Here is an 18458-nt window from a genome sequence, read left to right on the forward strand (position 1 = left end):
AGTTTTTAAATGAATAGTCTCTTCTTTTCCTTGGATTCAGTAGCTTTCCATTTCTAAAATTGTACGTTGGGAAGCAAAAAAGCACGAAGTTGTCTGTGGTAATACTATTAACTGGCAGGGAAGGGGTACTGTCCTAGCAAGGACAGGCTGGAGAAGAGAATGGGAACCGGCAGGGTTTTTCATTTTCACATTCTTCATCTCGCTTTGTTTACTCACCGCCTGCAGGAAGGCTGCAATGCCAAGTGCCAAGATTTTTCTCTTTCACACGTACACAAAATGTTGTAAAAATCTGTGTTTGCTTTCTAAAAAAATGGAAACACTTTCAAAGTGGAGAACAGAAAGTTTTCTCTAACACAACTTCATATGCTACAAATTGAAGCACAGAGTTTTTTTCTTCTTACTAGCTACAACCTCACAGCTCACAACTAGTATACCTGCTACCAGCTCTTAGCAGCAGTAGGTGGACATTCACGTATCAAGGTATTTCTTTGCCCAGAGCTGAAGTCACAGCTGATGAACAGAAAACTGCCAGAGGCTCATAACCTCTCTAATGGTGCAGGCAGCAGCTTTGCACGTTGTTTTGTTCAGGTCCTCTATAGTGCTTGGAGCTGCGGTGCCCTCGAGCCGTAACCAGCTGTGGGTGGTCAGGGGTCCCAGCGTGGTCCCTCAGCCCACCGCTGCTATTCAGGTCAGGAGACCGGCCAACAGCTCGGAGCACCTGCTCCCCAGGGCCGCAAGACCTGCCTTCCCGCACAAGCAAGCATCCAAAGCCTAAGCTGGATGCTTTGGAAGCAATTTTTGTTGGCCCCATTACGAAAGCATTGAATTAAGAGTTTCACGCGCTTATTAAATGAATCCTCTTCAGGAAAAAAAAAAATGCTGTGTAAAGCAGAGATTTTTCTGTGCCTTTTGTTGTGATCCTGTTTGGATTGCAAAGTCTTGCCTGACATAGGCTAAGGTGTTTCTGCTTTGGACCTGTCTTGTATTGGAGGTCATAAAAAATTGGAAAGACTTTGCCAGCAAGCTCTTCTGGGAACATAAATTGTCCGTGCCCATCTTGCAGGTACTGCTTTTGCTTGGGGGCCTGCAGATGGCAGGGCCACTTTGCCCAGACCAGAGCTCCCCTCCTGACTTCTCATGAGGCCTGGTCTTCTCCAGGCCACTTGAGGTTTAGCACACGGGTTTTGTTTTTTTTCCCTGAGGTCCTTCTTTTCAAAGCAGGGCAGATGAGACCCAGCAGGGGAAGAGAAGAGCACAGCATATATCGAAGTGGGCAGAGCTGGGCCCTTCAGGATGCTTTGCTCACAGCAGGCTGGGCTCAGACCTTGGGGACGGCCACACCATGGTATCTGCTCCGGAGCAGGAATACGGTGCTGGTGACTTTAAAGTCCTGCTCTCTTCCTCCTCACGGCAGGCAGCATGAGCAGTGCATTTCCCAGGGCAGGTCATCCAGCAGGTCTCCAGGGGGGTTGGAAGTGGGGTGAGGAGCTGACAAATGAGCAGGTCTGGGTCAGCATTTAGGTGACCCTTCAAGCAAGGGAATAGCGGAGGAAAGACATTGTGGGGAGGGAAGGAAAAGGAGAAAGGGAACTGCATGTCTCCCTTCGGCTGTTAAAACCTACGAGTGCGCAGTGTTTGCCTGGAGGAACTTGACTCTTCCCCAACCTATATAGTCCCATGGCAGCCTGTACTTGCATCTGCCCTCCTGGCTCTTGTCACTTCCTGGGGAGTGGGGACATCATGGTGGGACATGGGAGGAAAGGTCTCACCGTAGCGGCCAGGCATCCGTATAATATTACATCGTACAGTACATTTAGCTAAATCTATGTACTTATGTTCGTCATCAGGTGGATACCACATGGGTACGGATTATGGTACCTTTGCTGCGCTGGCAAATATACACACCTGGGTTCTCTGATAAATCTGGTTTGCTCAGTGCAGAGACAGTTTACCTCTGGTTTGTTGCCTGATGCACCAGGTATAGCATTGCGCATCTGCCACACGCTGCCTCTCTTACAAAAAAAAGATCATTGACTGTCCCAGAAGAGCATTTTCTTTTGTAGATTTAGACACAGGTGGTCCCTATGTGATACATCGTGCCTACTGGTGATCCTACGCGCTGTCCCTGCAGTCAGTGAAAGATCACCAAAGAAAGAAGAGGACATTCCTGTAGCAAATGCTGCAGGAGCACACGCTCTGGTTTCCAAATCTCACATACGGTCAATGTAGGGTGCACAGTGCTCAGCGTTCCGGCGCTGTTGTTGTGGGTGGCCAAGTGGCTGCGTGTTTTGTTGGGGTTTTTTTAATTTCATCTTTGTTTCGCATAGATTCATTTGAATGCTGACAAAAGTGCCTGGAGACATGGGAATGTGCTTTAGACAAAGCCAATGCTGTAAGAAGTGTAATGTCCAAGTAAGCTGTAGCACGCAGACTGGCAAATGCTTTTGCTGGCTCTCTTCCAGAAGGATACAGCAGTTATCATATTCCTGGGAACTATACCCTCTTTGTTTTCCTCTGTTGCTTGAGGAAGGGGTGCTTTCTACTACAGTTGTAGTGAGTTTAACTAATGACATCCGTATGCTGAAATTGCTTATTGCTCTGTTTCTACTTTTGTAACTCTTAAGATAATGTTTGATTACAGAGGAAAGCTGCAGTAATGGAAGCAATAATAAATTCAGCGTGTTATGGTGACTGTCTAACACCATGTTGCTAGTTTGATAATCATTAAAAAGGAGATCACCAAAGGTCATTTTCTCAGGATGGAGAAAATAACTTACAACAGGGGATGTAAAGAACTCGGGTTGTACAGGAGACTCAAAAGAAATTTGAGAAGTGACCTTAATTCTGTGTATGAGCGTCTCTGAGGGGGAGAAATGCCAGCTATCACAGGGCTTTTTAATCTCAGCAAGGCACAGAATAGCCATGGTTGAAGATTAACAAAGGTCAAAAATAAAATTAAAGACCAGGCATATTTTTTGAACAGTGTTTACTGATGATAAATATTGGGATGAGAAACCCAAGGAAGAGATTGATTAGTCAGGTATTGATGTCTTCCAAGGAGGTCTGAGGTCTCTCTGGGACACAGCCTTCAGGCAAGCAGACGTGAATGGTCATGTCTTTTGGTCTGTCTGCTCATCTGATGTTCCCTTCTGGCCCTGTGAACCAGGGATGTCTGCAATGAAAATTCATGCCTTACAGTCTTCTAGGCCTCTTTTTCAATATGAAAAAGAGAGTTGGAGTCCATGAAAGAATGAACTAGTCTGATGTGGTGATCAGAAGAATATTATCCTCTGTATTAGTGCACACAGTTAATTAAACTTCCCAACGATGCTACAAAGAACAATCTCCGTTCTGTTCCTTAAAGAGGTGGGCAAACTGACAGCAGACCTTAAATCCTATAGGGAGCTCACATCAGCAGCAGCTGGAGCTCATTGTTTCTATACATAGACTACACTATACACCATACAAATATGTGACCTAACAGCTTCAGCACTGACCCGCAGGTTTCCCAGGCTGGCACCAGTTCCCTGCCTGAAGAGATGGGATTGTCCTCTAAGTAGGAAGGCTGCGTTTTTAATGCACTATAGAGGCTTCCTTCTAGCTCTTTTTAGACTTACAGAGGATAAAGCACTTTGCAACCTTAGGAGGACAGATTACTGCCCATCCAATCCACCAGTTTTCCTATAGTAAACCTGTTTGGTTTAATATGGTGAATAGTGACTGCCACAAATTGGGACTCCACTGGGGTGGAGGAAATGTTTTGCATAATTGAAATACTTCATAGTAGGGATGAAGAGTTCAAAATCCATTTCGAGGTCACATGTACCTAAAGTATACAGAGTCCTCTGCTCAAAATGATGCCTTTTCAAAACAAGCATACCAAGGTTATTTCAGTTCTGATCACCACGCTCAGTCTCACAATAATCAAAGCCTGTTATCTGGATCCTTGCGATATCGTGACTCACCAGCTAATGATGACAGTGTCTCACGCATGCATCAGTCATTGCTTTTTAAGATATGGAATTCGTGAACTCCCAGTACAACTTAATCTTCAACATTTCTTTTCCCATTTTTGTTAATTCACCTGCAGATTAACTCTTAAAATACAGTATCTTCTCTTCTGACAATGACAAGAAGTGGAAGACATCTCTTGGCTATTATATATTAGTTTCTTGTAACAAAAAGTTGCCCAAGGGCCCCCAAGATTTAGTAAGAGGGCTGAAAATGTCTGATGAAATGATTGCTGTCCCCACAACCAAGAACAAAGCATGTTCATTTGAAAAAAAAAAAAAGCTAACAATAATGGAAAATAAAAGTAATATATAAAGGTTTTTAGCCTAGGTTTTGCTTGTTTGTGGAAAAACAGTGTGTCCTACGGATAAAGGAGAGGGGAAGTGCAAGTTTCCCAAACTTTATTCTATGTTTCCAGATCGTGCTCTTATCCCTTCCCGTTCACAGACTGCTTCCCACAGCCCTCTGGCTCTACGTGCCAGCGGGTCCCTTAAATGGCCTCAGACTTGGCTGATGTTGCCTGTGTAGAAGGAGCCAGGCATCAGCCAAACATGTGGCACCCGCGCGGGCTGCTGCTGCCGTGGTTTGTGCGTGTGGACTGGGTTCGGCATGTCGAGCAAGCCATGGGGAGCAGGATTTGTTTCTTCTGGTCTCAGCTGTCTAAAAATTGGCTGTCTGAAGCTAAGCGGATGATGTGATCCTTCTCTACAATTAATAGAGAGCGATATGCAGAGGATCACTCCTCCCAGATACCTTAGATGCTTATCTTAGGATGGCATGAATTGCTTTCTAGAGGTGCCTCTTCTTCTCCATTGACTGTGAAGGGAACACAGGTGGCTGACAAGCTTCAGCAACTAACTCTGAGGTGGCTGAACTGGGGGGTATAGGGAGCTACCTAGAGGGCCTCAATAAAAGGTAACAGAGTCAAGAAGATCGTGTGAGTGATTGCAAGGTAAGAAGTCCTTGAGTTCAGATCAGGGCTTTTCATCTGATCTGCTGGATGATCCAGTGGTAGCAGTGGTGGTGCTGGTGGCATCCTTCTGCTGGAGAACACCAATCTGATTGTGCTGTTTTTTTTCTCCACCCCTGAAGGTCGGCACTGTGAGGTCCATCAGATGATTGGAAACTACATGTGGGACGAAAAGGCAAATGTATCTTTTGATATTGGTGTGAATAAAGAAAGCCTGCTGCCTCTCTGGTGGAATGGATCGGAGCCTTTGTGGGTCACAATGATGAAAGAAAAAAAGAACGTTTCCATGTACTACTGGCCAGGTTAGTACGTAAAAAATTGCTACCATCTTAACGGTGCATCTTTACATCTAAGCACTCCATACACTGTAGGATGGCTCTTTAATGCAGTTCTGAAGTACAGACAAGAATTGTGAGTGCTTTACTAACCACTCATAGAATGAACTCTCTTTTCTTAGGCCATGACAATTTGCATATGCTTAGAAAGGAGACGACTGAAGTGTCACTGGAGGTAGCTTTCCACAAAACGTTACCTTCAGGGGGTGCTGGCTTGCAGAGCAACCCCTCCTTCACCAACTGCTCATTCCTCTTGCCCACCTGTAGCTTCTGCTGTGCTGAATGGTTCATGCAGCACGATGCGTTCATGGAGCAACACTGTAGACCATGTCACTGATCAAAGTTAAACAGTAACCATCCTCCCCCAATGCTTGTTTGGTTTTAACCTGGAAATTAGTAGCTGAGAGCGGAAGACAATCTAATCTGTGGGCACAGCAAAATCCAGCTGAATGCAAAGCATCCTTTGGTGAGCTGGAGTGAGCACTCTTGTGTTTCTTAACTTCATTGTTAACGCAGCTGAGCTCCCAGTTGCTCTGAGTCTGAGCTGTTCATTTGGAGGGACTTGGCCTTTCCATTCCTCATTTGTTGGATATTGGACACTGAAATCACTAGGGATGTATAACAATGAGTCTTTTTTAACAAATAGGAGTATACCCTTAGGCTGTCCATTTAGGGACCCACATGGAAATAAATGTTCCAGCTGTGCAGCCAGACCAAATCCCTTGCAAGGTACCCAACTTCTCAACTTTTTGACTTTTTAACTCTGCTACCTAAGCAGTATGCAAATATCCTGGTATGTGTAACTGCAGGCTAGAGGACCACACGTTAGAAGAGCTGTATTGAGTACAGCCAGTGCCAGTGGGTAGGGCAGCGGCAGCTGACTCACGCCGCGGGCTCCCGGCCAGCTCGTCTTCTGCATACTGGCGCACATGTGCCTGGTCACAGTCTTTCCATGCAATGTGGCTGATGGCATCCCAGAAAAAAGGGCACAGTACTCAGGACAGGGAAGAAAGAGCAAATCAAGATGAAAAACACTGAAAAGCCATCCAGAGTGTTTCTACAGTACTGAAGAGCGAGAAGATCTGAGGGTGACACTATTGCCTTATGGAGTCGAAGGCAGTCCAAGGGACTGGAATTGCAGACTAGATATAATGGTTTGGGACAGCCCTCAAAAAAAAGCTTCTTCTTATTGGAGATCACCCAAGTGACCTAACAGCAATGCAAATAGCAGGATATAGAAATTATACAAGAATGTAGAAATTTTTCTAAAGATTTACAAAGATCTGTTTCTATAGACTATTCATTTTTAACCACTAATGTAACTGCACTGAATAGGTATAATTATGTACTGAATAGGTGTAACAGTCTACAGAGAGCTACTGAAATCCAAAAGAACAGTATCACTTTCCATTAAATTCACCTAGCTCCTTCATGTTGCCCTTTGAGCAGTGTCTCCCAGGGAGAAGACATATGAGGTGTATACGTATGTATCCCTGTATACATAGTATACCCTTCACACTTACCTGTCTACTATTTCCAGTGGAAAATTGCAAGGAACAATAGAGCATCCCTTTTCCCAGTGCTTATGCTGCCAAGTGTATGCATTGACTCTCTTACAACACAGAGGGAAGCTTTTTTGCGTGGATCTGGTATTTTAGCTGTCGACTGTGACGTGTACATCTGTCTGTCATTAATTATTTATCTGTGACAGAGGACCTTTGGCAAAGTCATCAGTGCCTCAGTTCAGCAAACACTTAAGCACATGCTTATTTTAAGAGTGTTCATGGTCTCAAAGGACACATTGGCCGTACAGGGCCAGGCAGAGGGCGGGAAGCGGGGTGAAACGTAGAACTATTGAACTAAAACACAGGGCAGCTGGGCTGCAGTAGGACTCCAGGTGTAACTGGAGTAAACAGAAGTCACCCCAAATGCCACAGCATTTATTACATTTTCCCCATATGATTTTTTTAAACTGTTCTCTAGTTCCATAGTAAGGATGTAAACCTTACTTCTAGATTTATTATTTTGAAGCTTTAAATCTTTAAAAGGCATTTGACTGGGGAGCGATGCCAAACAAAATGAAAGAAAAAATAACCAAGGTGGGTGAAGGTCCCACAGACATTTGCACTAAGTATAATCTGTTATTAGTGATTTACTTTCCAGCCTGAGGATATACTGCTGCTTAGTAACAAATCCTGCAAATCTGATAAAGATCCAAACAGGAGAAGTTTGGGAAACTGTTAATAGGAAGAGCAATGTGCAGCCAAATTCATCACACTTTGTTCTGGAAGATGCTATTCTCTCTCTAGCCAGCAGTGAAGACAAACGAGACTGATCAAACATAGCAGAAACGCGTTGCGAATGCCAGCGAGCTAATTCCCAGGGTTAACTTACACCACTGCCATTTCCTCCTCCGAGCCAGTTCCAAGCTTTGCAAAGCCTGAACCCAAAATCTGCTACTTCGTATTCTTCCCTGTGTTCCTCTCTCATGCATAGTCAGTGCTTAAAGGAAGAAAATCCAGACCCCAGCAAACAGGGACAAAGAGCAGGAGGGCTGTGGGATGCGAACACCCATCCATCACAGCTTTATCTGTGAGCCCAACATAAACACAGCAAAGACAACTCATGGGCAGAATTCATTGGGGCTCTCCTGCCTCTAGAAGCGGAGGAGCCAAATTACTACCCTGCCGGGGTCCCAACCACCGCTTCTGCCAAAATACAAGCACTTGGCTTGTAAGGATATTTTTCTCCTTTCTTCATGGTGTTTATTAGGCAGTTTCTGCTCTTCAAGGCACTCCTGGGGAAAAAGTCATGTATCCTCCGACTGTTTGATTGCTAAGTAAAACACAACAGCTAACACCGTACGTGGGGTGAAATGCGCAGCCTCACGCCCAGGTTGCCTGCCTGAAGCACTGCCGCGATGGAGAAGCCCCAGAGGAGTGCGAGAGCGTCCCGGCGGTACCACCAAAGTCAAAGCTTTATAGTGCTCCTCACGCTCAGCCCGGTGGGTGATGTCACCCTCAAACTCCTCCATTTTCCAGCAGCCTATGCAACTGCTTCAGCTAAAGTGCAGTGACATCTTTTCTAAACACTGAAATGAGAACAAGGGGGAAAAAAAGACTCTAAACCCAACTTTTTGCCATTTAAACACAACATTTACCAGACCGTGGAGCTAGTCTGGAAAGTTTTCAGAACCTTCTGTTATGACATGAAGTGTCCGATTGTTAAATCCATGTTTAGAAATGCAATTTAAAGCTGGCAGAGGCTCAGGTCTCCATGTCAGATAGCTAAAGAGGAGCCTATATATCACGTGAAAGAAGTCCTTATTCCTGCTCCAGTAGTTCAGGTTTTTAAATAAAGGTTTAGCATCATACAAAACTGTGCAGAAAGGTATCTAACATTACATCTTAGTAAATACAGTTCATCTATTTGCAGTTAAACCAAGAAAAACTTAGCATTCCCTTTGTCTGGCTCCAAATCTTTTTAAATTTCCTTCCCCATAATATTTAAATGAGAAAATTTACCATCTGTCCTGGCCGCTACCAAAATGAAATTTAAATATTAAAGGGTCTTCATGGCCAGTATTTTGGAATTGTAACAAGCCTTAACATCAAAAATCCAATTTTAAGTTCTGTTCATCTCAGCGGCTAGAAAAAAAAGAAAAAGGAAGCTCTTGGTATCTAAGCAGCCTGAATTTTCAGTGTTACTGCCAATGAACTGCACACTTGAAGACCAATATTTAGTGGCCAAAATGATTTCTAATTGTTGCTGCCTCTGTAGTTGTTTATGTCATGCTCATTACTTGACAGTCTAGAAATAGCAAAGATATCTGAGCAACTGAAATATCCCAGATCCCCAAGAGGTTAATGCTTCCAGTTAAAATTATCTCGTGAGTAATTCTGAGGAATGTTATCTGAGAAAATTATAATCTGATGTCAGTATCTGAAGAGGAAAAAAGAGGCAAAATCATCATATTAGTCATTGGCTAGGAGCAGTCATCCACCCAAACGAAAATACTAGGCATTTCCAACGCGTTTCCAAACGCATCCTTAACTTCTTGCCTGGCTTTGAAGCCACCCTTTTCCCAGACTCAAATGTTAGAGGAGAAATTGGCTCCGAAGTTCCACTTCAGTCCTGAAATACTAGCAAAGCCCACAGAGGACTACTGCATCACCTCTAGCATCGAAGTAGCTGAAAGCCAGTGTTTTGCTGCTGGTAGCACCCAGGACATCATGCAACAGACTGAAGCTGCACACCCTCAGGGCAGAGGGCAAGGGCTCCTGCTTCCTGGAGGTGCCTTCAGGTCACTCAGGAATACATTTTTTTGATGATTTGGTTAGGTAGCAGCTGGGACCTGTCTCTGTTGCACAACGTAGTTTCTTGAAGGTGCTGTGTACAGATGTATAGAAGTTCTACTGTGGGACGGTATGGAGAGTCAGTTCTTGTCAAGTAATCTGCAGGCTGTTCATCCAGGTTGCAGGTTACTTTCGTGGTGGAGAGAGAAACACTAAAGTATCTCCATGCAGAAAGGGGAGGGTATAAGTTTGGGGCAACAAGGGAAGAACGAAAAGTGAGCACCATCACACACTCCCACAATTTTTATAAAAACAAGTATTAGATAGAGGTTCAAAATGTTTTCACAGAAAAGTAAATTAGTTGACTACATTTGCTTTTTATTATTGCAAATAATTAAGTCTTGCAAATAATTAAGTCTTACAAACAATTAATCATAATAGATGGGGTCCCTCAAAACACTCAAAGAAGGTGGAGACCTGGGAGCCGCTACCATGAACCATTGGGTGAAGAGACTGAATCTGTCATGTGTGCTAGGGCTCTTTAACTTTTGGGAAGGGTAACCTCTGTCTGACTTATCTGGCTTTCTGCAAAACAGTGAAGATTTTTAAAAATTTCCTAAGCTTAAATATTTAAGTTTTTCTAATATTTCATGGTATTCCTGAGAAGCCACCATCAGAAGTCTCTTAGCCAGCTTAGCCTGCAAGCGGTGTGCTTTTCCCTGTGTCCCAGTACTGCACCTCAGCAATGTGAGCTCCTGCGGGCTGAGATGCAAAACACCGACAAATTCTCTTTACTGAGTGTCCCAGTAAGCAAACCACTGTAAATCGTCTCTGAAAGTAGCTCTGCTTGCTCTAGTGCCCTCTCTGTACTTATACCTCCTGTGCAACCTTCTTCCCCCGAGTCAGCTTATGGCAGTCCTGAACGCCTACTCCTTTCATCCCAAAGGAGAAGCAAAGGGACCCAAATGCAGGCAGATTCAGGCTATGGCTTAGAGTTGCCTTTTTGACCTGACTGTATTGCTGTATACAGAGGCCATTTTGCAAAAGATCTCTTTCTTTTTTTTTTCCTTATGCCCCAGAAATAAACCAGAAAATGCCTAACTGTGATGGGAGGACTCTGGGGCTCTTGGAGGATAATTTGCATTAATCCAGTGTTTCTGAAAGCACACTTCTTTTAAATATTAATGTTATTCAGCAGCATAGTAAACGGAGAGCAAAAGGGCAAAAAAACCCACAAAAACATGATTTTGTGTGTTCAGGGCCATGTTCTCCTGTAGGATTTGTTGCCATAAATTTCTGGGCCACAAAACAGACTGTATTTTGCAAAGAAGGCTGCAAGTTACCAAGAGAGTTAATTGGTTTATACTGTTTTAATAAGACCTCCTGGGAATGAGATTTAATAGTGGAGTGCCAGTATCACATAATAAAATACGGTTTATAGAGGATATTACGACGTAAGATACAGCGTGTCTAACTGGAAAGTATTTGCTGAACTTTCAGGGAACAATATCTAAATCTATTATGTTGGAAGCCTGGAAGTGAGGCTATGTGGCCACAGTAGTTAAAATGAAAACAAGCTAGCGATTTAGGTGGAAACCGTCTACCACGAGGGAATCGAGAGTTTTATTGTGGGAAGGTCACACAGAGACCTTCCTTTTAGAGAGGGAAATAAAAGGACCCAATGTACGGTTTGCTACAATCACTCATCAAACCAACCTCTCTCCCCTTTTCCTTTCCCAACCACAAGGTTTCCTGAAAGGGAAGGTGTAAGGTAAGTAATGTCACAGGGAATTTACAAACCTGAACTTGGACCCCATGGTGTGGGGTCTGTGATCAAGGTGAAACAGCAGAGCTTAGGGGTCTGTGATCAAGGTGAAACAGCAGAGCTTACCACGTTCTTCGCTCGTAGGTTGCGAGGTCGAAATCCTTGGAGTCAGACCAAGTTATTGTCGCGAGTACTTCAGCGTCCCAACAGACAAAAACTTTGCGGATGCCATCAGCGATGCTCTCGAGTCTTTGCGGTACGTCACTAGACTTCTGCGGTGTGGGGTTTCCTCGCTCAAGGATGAGTATTTGGGTTTGCTATCAGCCTTGCTCTAGAGAGATTTTCAGGATTGGCTCCCAGGTAAGAAGATGGGGGCCGAGACTGCTTTAGAAACATGAACCGTAACAAAAACAGGCCCTTACATTAAGATCGGAGGGGAAGATGTGCTCCTCTTTTCCTGTGTAGGTTACAACACAGAGGAGACATCCTGACTTACTATTTTTAATTTGCTGTTTCAAACAACTTCAAGATCAGTCTGAGAGTATCTGTTCACTGACCTGCAAGAGCAGACTTTGAAATGCTTGCATTTAGAGAGAGCTCCTAGGAATTTGGAAATCCTGAAATTCAGCTCTGGTCACTTGTTTACGAGACCGATGCTTTGGCTCCTTCTGCATTTTAGAACATCTCAGGCACAATGATTTTGGAGCAGGCATTCATTTTGTGCAAATATGTAGAATAGAATAGAATAGAATAGAATAGAATAGAATAGAATAGAATAGAATAGAATAGAATAGAAAGAATAGAATAGTTGGAAGGGACCTACGACAATCATCCAGCCCAGCTGATGGGAATGATGGGAATATATCTCTCAGACAACTCCCAGGAAAAATGTATGCTCCACACTGAGCTTTCCAGTTCCACCATCTCTCATCCAAACATTAACAAGGGACAATTCCACATAGGTTGTAAAATCAGGGAAGACTGCGCTGCCATGTGTGGAGCCAATGCCTCACTTTAAGCTTCCTCTTCTAAAACCTTGTTGGTTCCATAATTTATCCAATCCTAGGATACATGTCTACTTTACTACTTGTGAACTGCCATAGCAACTTGAATCTGAAAAGTTTCGTATTCAGATGCTGAGTGTTGATTGTCCTTGAAATAAAGGCTCTAGAATGATGAGAGCGCTGCTGGAGATGTTGCTCCCAGTTGCTCACTGGGTCCCGCTGCACAGATGCTCACAAATCACAGTGCCGTTTACAGCACGGGGCTTAGAGAGAAGCTGTCTTAGAACATGTGAGACATTTAATCCTGATATGATTTAGCTTAGATTTTAAGAAAGTGACATGAGGAGGTTATATGTGCCATAGGAGGCTTTCTGGAGCTTCTGCGACACTTTTAATTCAGTGAATAAAAAAGGGGATGGGTCAAGATATGCTTGAAGCTTCCTGCCTGGTTTCTATGAAGCAAGGTGCATAAGGCTGCTTAGGACGGTTTGCAGCTTTGTAATTGTGAACATGACTAAAAACAAGGCACAAACTGTTAAAAGCTCCAGCACTTCAGGCTGCTCTTTTGGGTAGCCGGAGCCCATTGAAAACGTTTCAATAGCTAATTCACCCCAAGTCACAAGGCTGCTCGCTGGAACTGCAGGAGGTCCAGTCTCTAGTGTCCACTTACACACGATCTCTCTTGAATTTCTGCCTGGGTTCTTTCCTTTAAACTAAGTGCTCTATCTGCAGCACGGCAGGAAAAAGAAAAAAGGAATGATCGTCGATAAAATTAATAATCAGTTGTGTAAATACTGCAGGGACTTACAGTAAGAAAGAAGAGTAGAGAATGAACAGATTAAAAATCAGGTAGGTTTTCCTTATCCTTTCTCTCATTCATTCTCTTTGTTTAGTCCTTTAAAATTTAGCAAACAATTTTTTGCTGGGCTAGCTGGTAAGAAGTAAAGCCTTTATTGTAGGCGTATTTAGCAGGAGTTAGCATCTCTGGGTAGAAGAGTCTTGAGCTGCGTTTTATTGTCATCTACATCTTTTGCAAGAGCTTCTGACTCTTGAAGCTGTTCAAAGGCTGGCAAATCCAGCGTGTTTCCTTTCCACACCCCAACTAATTGAAAAAGCCCATTAGGCTGTGGCTGGCACTAGCTATATGTGGGAAAACAGCCTGTGGCAAGGGCAGTCTGTTGCCTGGAGCAGTGCCTTGCTCAGTTGCCCTAATGGCAGGTATTAGCGGTTAATGAACTGCACTTATGCTCCCACCATTAGCAAACCTTACAGGGATTTCAGGGCAGAGAGAGTAAGCCCTTTATTGTGGCATGGTGGCCTAGGGGTTAACTTGAGTTTGGGCACGGGAACGTCCGGACCCATCTTAACTTCACCTCCAGTCTCTTCAAACAGGTGCTTTAAGACCATTATTTAGACCAAAAATATTCAAAATTAAGTCAAGCACCCGTTTTTGGCAAGTAAAACTAAAACCTCCCTTATATCTTTTCCACAACTATAATTTAAAGGCTGTTGTAATCTACTTACCTTCCTGGACATGTGTCACGAAGTTTGCGCGGTATTTGCAAAGTGCGTTGATAAGATATAAAACCCTTTTTGGTATTGCCATCGATGCCATCCAGCTTTCTCCAGCAAGCTTTCCTTAGCTGCTTCTTTTGAAAGTTACTGGTGATGGGAGAAGACAGGACTAACACACAGAAAGACAGATTACTTCTCCTGTGCAAGCCATGATCAGAGATGCCTAGTTTTCTTAGGAAAACAGGCAAAAAATGGAAACAAAGCCAAACACAAGCTTACAAGCTCTGTATGCGTTGTACCCAATCCTGCAAACTCCTAAGCATGCCGCATAACTCGAGCTTGTCCCGTTGAAGTCATGTGCAAAGTTGAACGTTCATCCTGACAGCACTGAGCCCTCACTGAGAAATCTCACCACAGCCTAAATAAGACCACTTGTTTTATGCAATAAATCTCTTCCTCAGCTTCTATCTTGATCAAAATGATCATTTAGTTACAGGTGAGAAGACACAAAGCAGTCTAAGTAGCTAATTAATACAGGCACTGCAGCAGAAGAAAACTGTTTCAATAGGCTCAGTGAGTGTGTATGCAATATAGAAAATACAGGGTTAAATTTTAGAAATTAATTGATGCCTAATACAGATGGAAAGTAATGTTTAAAATTAAATTGGGGGGAGGGAAGGGCTGCTTTATTTGAATGATTTTAAAATCATGAAGAGTGAGAAAGAACACTGTTCTGCAGGGCGAGCAGTGGAGAAATTCCCACCACAGCAGAGACCTTCAGCTTCCCCAGGACTGCTCCTCTGAGGCCTTCAGCAAACTTACAAATGCATTTATTCATTCAGTGCCTCACCTCTGATTTTTTCTCTTCTGCCTCACTCATTACACCAGACTACTCGAGTGTCTTTAATCAGAGAAGCTGGACCTGTCAGGACATCACACAAAGTCTTGTGGTAGGGATCTTGATCTGGATAAGGGCATGTATTATGGATGACACACCCTGTCATGTATTAAGTACAGTAGAAAAAGACTGGGTTTGAACTTCACGAGCATAGATTTGCGATTTTATCCACACGACTGCTCTCAGGGAGCTTTACAGTGAACTGTAAAGTGATCATGAAAATGTAATTAAGCACTGATGTATGCGCAATCCCCGCTAATTAGGCTGAGGGCATTCAGTGCAGAAACATAGGATCAGCTAAACTTGTGCAACTCTGAGATTACCTTACTTTCCTTTGGGTCATATTCCTGAATAAAAACCCCATCTAAAATCTCGTGCCAATTCATACCACTTGGAATTTTGCAAGGTCATGGAAAAGCCCATCCTGAGTTGACCTTGGTGGTTTAAAAGACCTCACACAGGAGAAAGCCAGAAGTGCCAAACTGTAATTAAACATTTGACTGGTAATTCCCACAATCCTTTTAATAAGGGCATTCAGCACAGAAATTAGTATTTCTTCTGAGTCTTTCTTTGTCATTAAAGGAAAAGCCGCCTTCCTAGTTCGAAGAGGTAGTAGAGGGCTGCCAGGCCAGCCTGTGCTTGCACATGGCAATCTCTGCCTGGCATCTCTGATGGGAGTCTCAAGCAAACTCAGAAGACTCTGGGCGTGAATAACGAGCCCAGCCGTGCGACAGTGGGTAGGAAAGCACAGGCTGGAAGCAGAAAATGGGGTTTTGTGGCTCTACGTGCCAGTGAGGACAATAACGCCAGCAGCCAGGAGGTCTCCGTGTGCATCAGCTTCTCACTCCTTCCCCTCCCGCCCACCTCCAGCAACGGCAGCGCCGAGATGGCCGCGGTGTACTACGAGCGCATCGATGTGGAAGGCCACCACTATGGCCCTTCGTCCCAGCAGCGGAAGAACGCTTTGAAGGAAGTGGACAAAGCCTTGAGCAATATGATCACGCTCATCAAGGTGAGTGGTGTCCGAAAACCCAGCTCCTGGGTGTGTTTGGAAAAGGCTTTTAAAACTGCTTTTTGTGGCACTGCTGAGAGCCTATTTAATGCCTGTTAATTGGATGCGTTGGCTGTAAACTTTTATTTCCTGAGAAACAGAGGCTACTCAGATCACGTGGAAGTCAAGTCACCGTTCCCCTGATTTTTATTTTCATTGATGGTTTTATAATCCTCCTAGTGGATTATTATACTGATAGCCCCGGGAAGCCATAAACCAATATACATGTTGCTCTGTTTATAACTTGTGTTGCTGGCTGGGCTTTATAGTAGGCGAACAAATAAAAACCGCGTGCTTCCTAAGGTTTGTGGAATCAGACAATTAACTTTTATAGTGGTTTTTATGGCACCATTCAGAACTCTGTACTTTAAACTTTGTTTTAAAAAACACTATCTAAATGATTTTGCAGTGAGAAAAGGAGGATACCAAGCTTTGGGGTAAATGTCGATTCTATGAATATTTTTGACAATGATAAAGGCACGTTGGAGTTTTTTATGTGTTTCAGTGAGCAGAGGAATATGTATTTCCAATTTCACTAAATGATAAAAGCTTTAGTGCTAAGTGCTCGTGTTTGGGAGGGGAAGAGAGAAACACCTCTGCCACAGGTGGTACCATGACAAAGTTGCTCTTCCCAAGCCGTTTTGGCTTACAGATGAAGAACAGTTGGATAAAATCCTGTCTAAGATCAACTGGGACAACTGGTTTGTGGGACTGGGATGTAGCATCTGGTTATTTAGCTGGGGGGTGGATTTATTTTGGAAAATCTCTCTAACGTCTCAGACTCTTCCAGGGCAGCAAGTGAGAGTAGATGTCCACCATTACAGGTGGTGGCAAAGCACACTGCAGGGCATTTGCGGCCGTGCTCCTTCTGGCCAAATTCCACTAAATCAGTGGAGGTCAAATGGGGATTAACACTTTCCAGCAGGCACAGACAGTGTGAAGCTCTTACCCGGCCATAATGTCTGTCATGCACTCGCTTCACAGAGCAAGGGCCTTCAGCATGACATCAACGTCCTCCTCTTCTCCGATCATGGGATGACAGACATCTCTTGGGCGGACAAAGTGATTGAGCTGAAAAACTATATCAATATGAGTGATACCATACAAATGAAGGACCGAGGTCCTGTTGTGAGCCTCTGGCCAGCTCCAGAGAAGCACGCCCAGGTACGTACACCTTATTTGTATTTATTTAGTTTTGTGTTTCCTTGTTTTTTATTACAACTGTGTCTTTTGTTTGCTCGTAACATCCAAATCTCCCTCTCAGAGATGTGTGTAAAAATCAGCCTGAGGCTCTTACCGGGAGCTGACTTGGATCCTGTGACACTCTTGTGATGCTGGTTTCTGAAGGAAAGTCACACCAGGCAAATTAAAACGCATGAACTTTCACCATTATTTGGCACAGATACGTGCTTTCAAACCTCACCACTATGTGCTTCTGATAAATAGCTAAAAGACTTTAGCTCAAAATCCATTTTTAGGATTTTATATACATATTAGTCAATTTATTGACAGCCTAGCTGGGATTTTCAAATGATCTGGAGCAGGTCAGGCATTCATATTCCAGTAAACTCCCGAAGAGTTTGAGGAATTAACTCCATTAGACCAGAATTACAAAAAATAATTTTTTTTACAATATTCTCCTTTGAAGAATTTTGATGAATAAGCATGTTGGATTGAATCAACCATAAAAGCCCAAGGCTAGAACTGCAGGATTTTGAGGGACAAATTAAAACAATACAGAAAAAAATTTGGAAACCACTTGAAAAGAATGAAAATGCATCATCTGTAACTAATAGACTAGTACATTATAGTTTAACCAGAAACCAATGCTTGAGAAGTCATTATTGCTGTCCTCAGAATATAGATGAGTAGATGTACAAAATGGGCAGTCCATGCTCCAGGTGAATAATTTTGTTTTCTATATTATATTTTAGCCAGTTCCAGCATATTGTAGCTTGTGCAATTTTTTTGAAGAGAATATTTGCTAATTTTTGCACCCAAACAGGCTCTCCAGGAATTGTATAGCTGTGACACTGTGAACATTTCAAATTAGTGCCAGAATTGCAAGTTGTCTTAGAGGCACGTGTAAGCAATTCACTCAAAGTTCCTGCAGGGAATCACAGAATTTATATATGCTCTCCTCCGCCTTAACTCAGAGATCCCTATTTTTGTAGGTCAGACCTTCAAACAAGGGCAAGTATCAGTTGCGACTTCAGGCAGACATGGGGTTTCATCCGACAAAGCTCTTAAGCACATGCTTCTCTCTCATTAAACAGCCTAATATCCCTAAGGAGTATAAAGTACAATGCCTCGCACCATGGTTTTGTTTTCTTCCTTCATTGCTTTTCAGGACTTCTTACTGGCGTGCTGCTTTTTTAAGCAAAATAAAGTTGATTTTCTGTTTCCCAATAGCCAGATTCCTCTATTCTTAGTTCACTTTAGAGAGCCATGTTTAGGAATTAAATTGTTTCATAACATAGTGGTTATCGCTTTGAGAGCATCCCATTTTGAAGCACCAGAAGTACTGGTGAAACACCAGGACCACTCCCTAGTCCAGGTCATGGTAGGAGAGTCTGGCTGAGTCGTGCAGTCATACCCTGGTGCCATCCTTATG

At 43.4% G+C, this 18458-nt stretch overlaps 1 protein-coding gene across 1 annotated transcript in view; it reads left to right on the forward strand.

The window, feature by feature from the left end:
• ENPP6 (ectonucleotide pyrophosphatase/phosphodiesterase 6) overlaps positions 1–18458 on the forward strand; it is a 33528-nt gene that overhangs the window by 6129 nt on the left and 8941 nt on the right. Inside the window, exons 2-5 of the mRNA XM_075149269.1 lie at positions 5104–5283; positions 11521–11632; positions 15664–15805; positions 16829–17008. Of these exons, the coding sequence (XP_075005370.1) occupies positions 5104–5283; positions 11521–11632; positions 15664–15805; positions 16829–17008 (614 nt within the window). The remainder of the gene's footprint in view (positions 1–5103; positions 5284–11520; positions 11633–15663; positions 15806–16828; positions 17009–18458) is intronic.

The sequence above is a fragment of the Calonectris borealis genome, chromosome 4 (genome assembly GCF_964195595.1).
Source record: "Calonectris borealis chromosome 4, bCalBor7.hap1.2, whole genome shotgun sequence".
NCBI classification, from domain to species: Eukaryota; Metazoa; Chordata; class Aves; order Procellariiformes; family Procellariidae; genus Calonectris; species Calonectris borealis.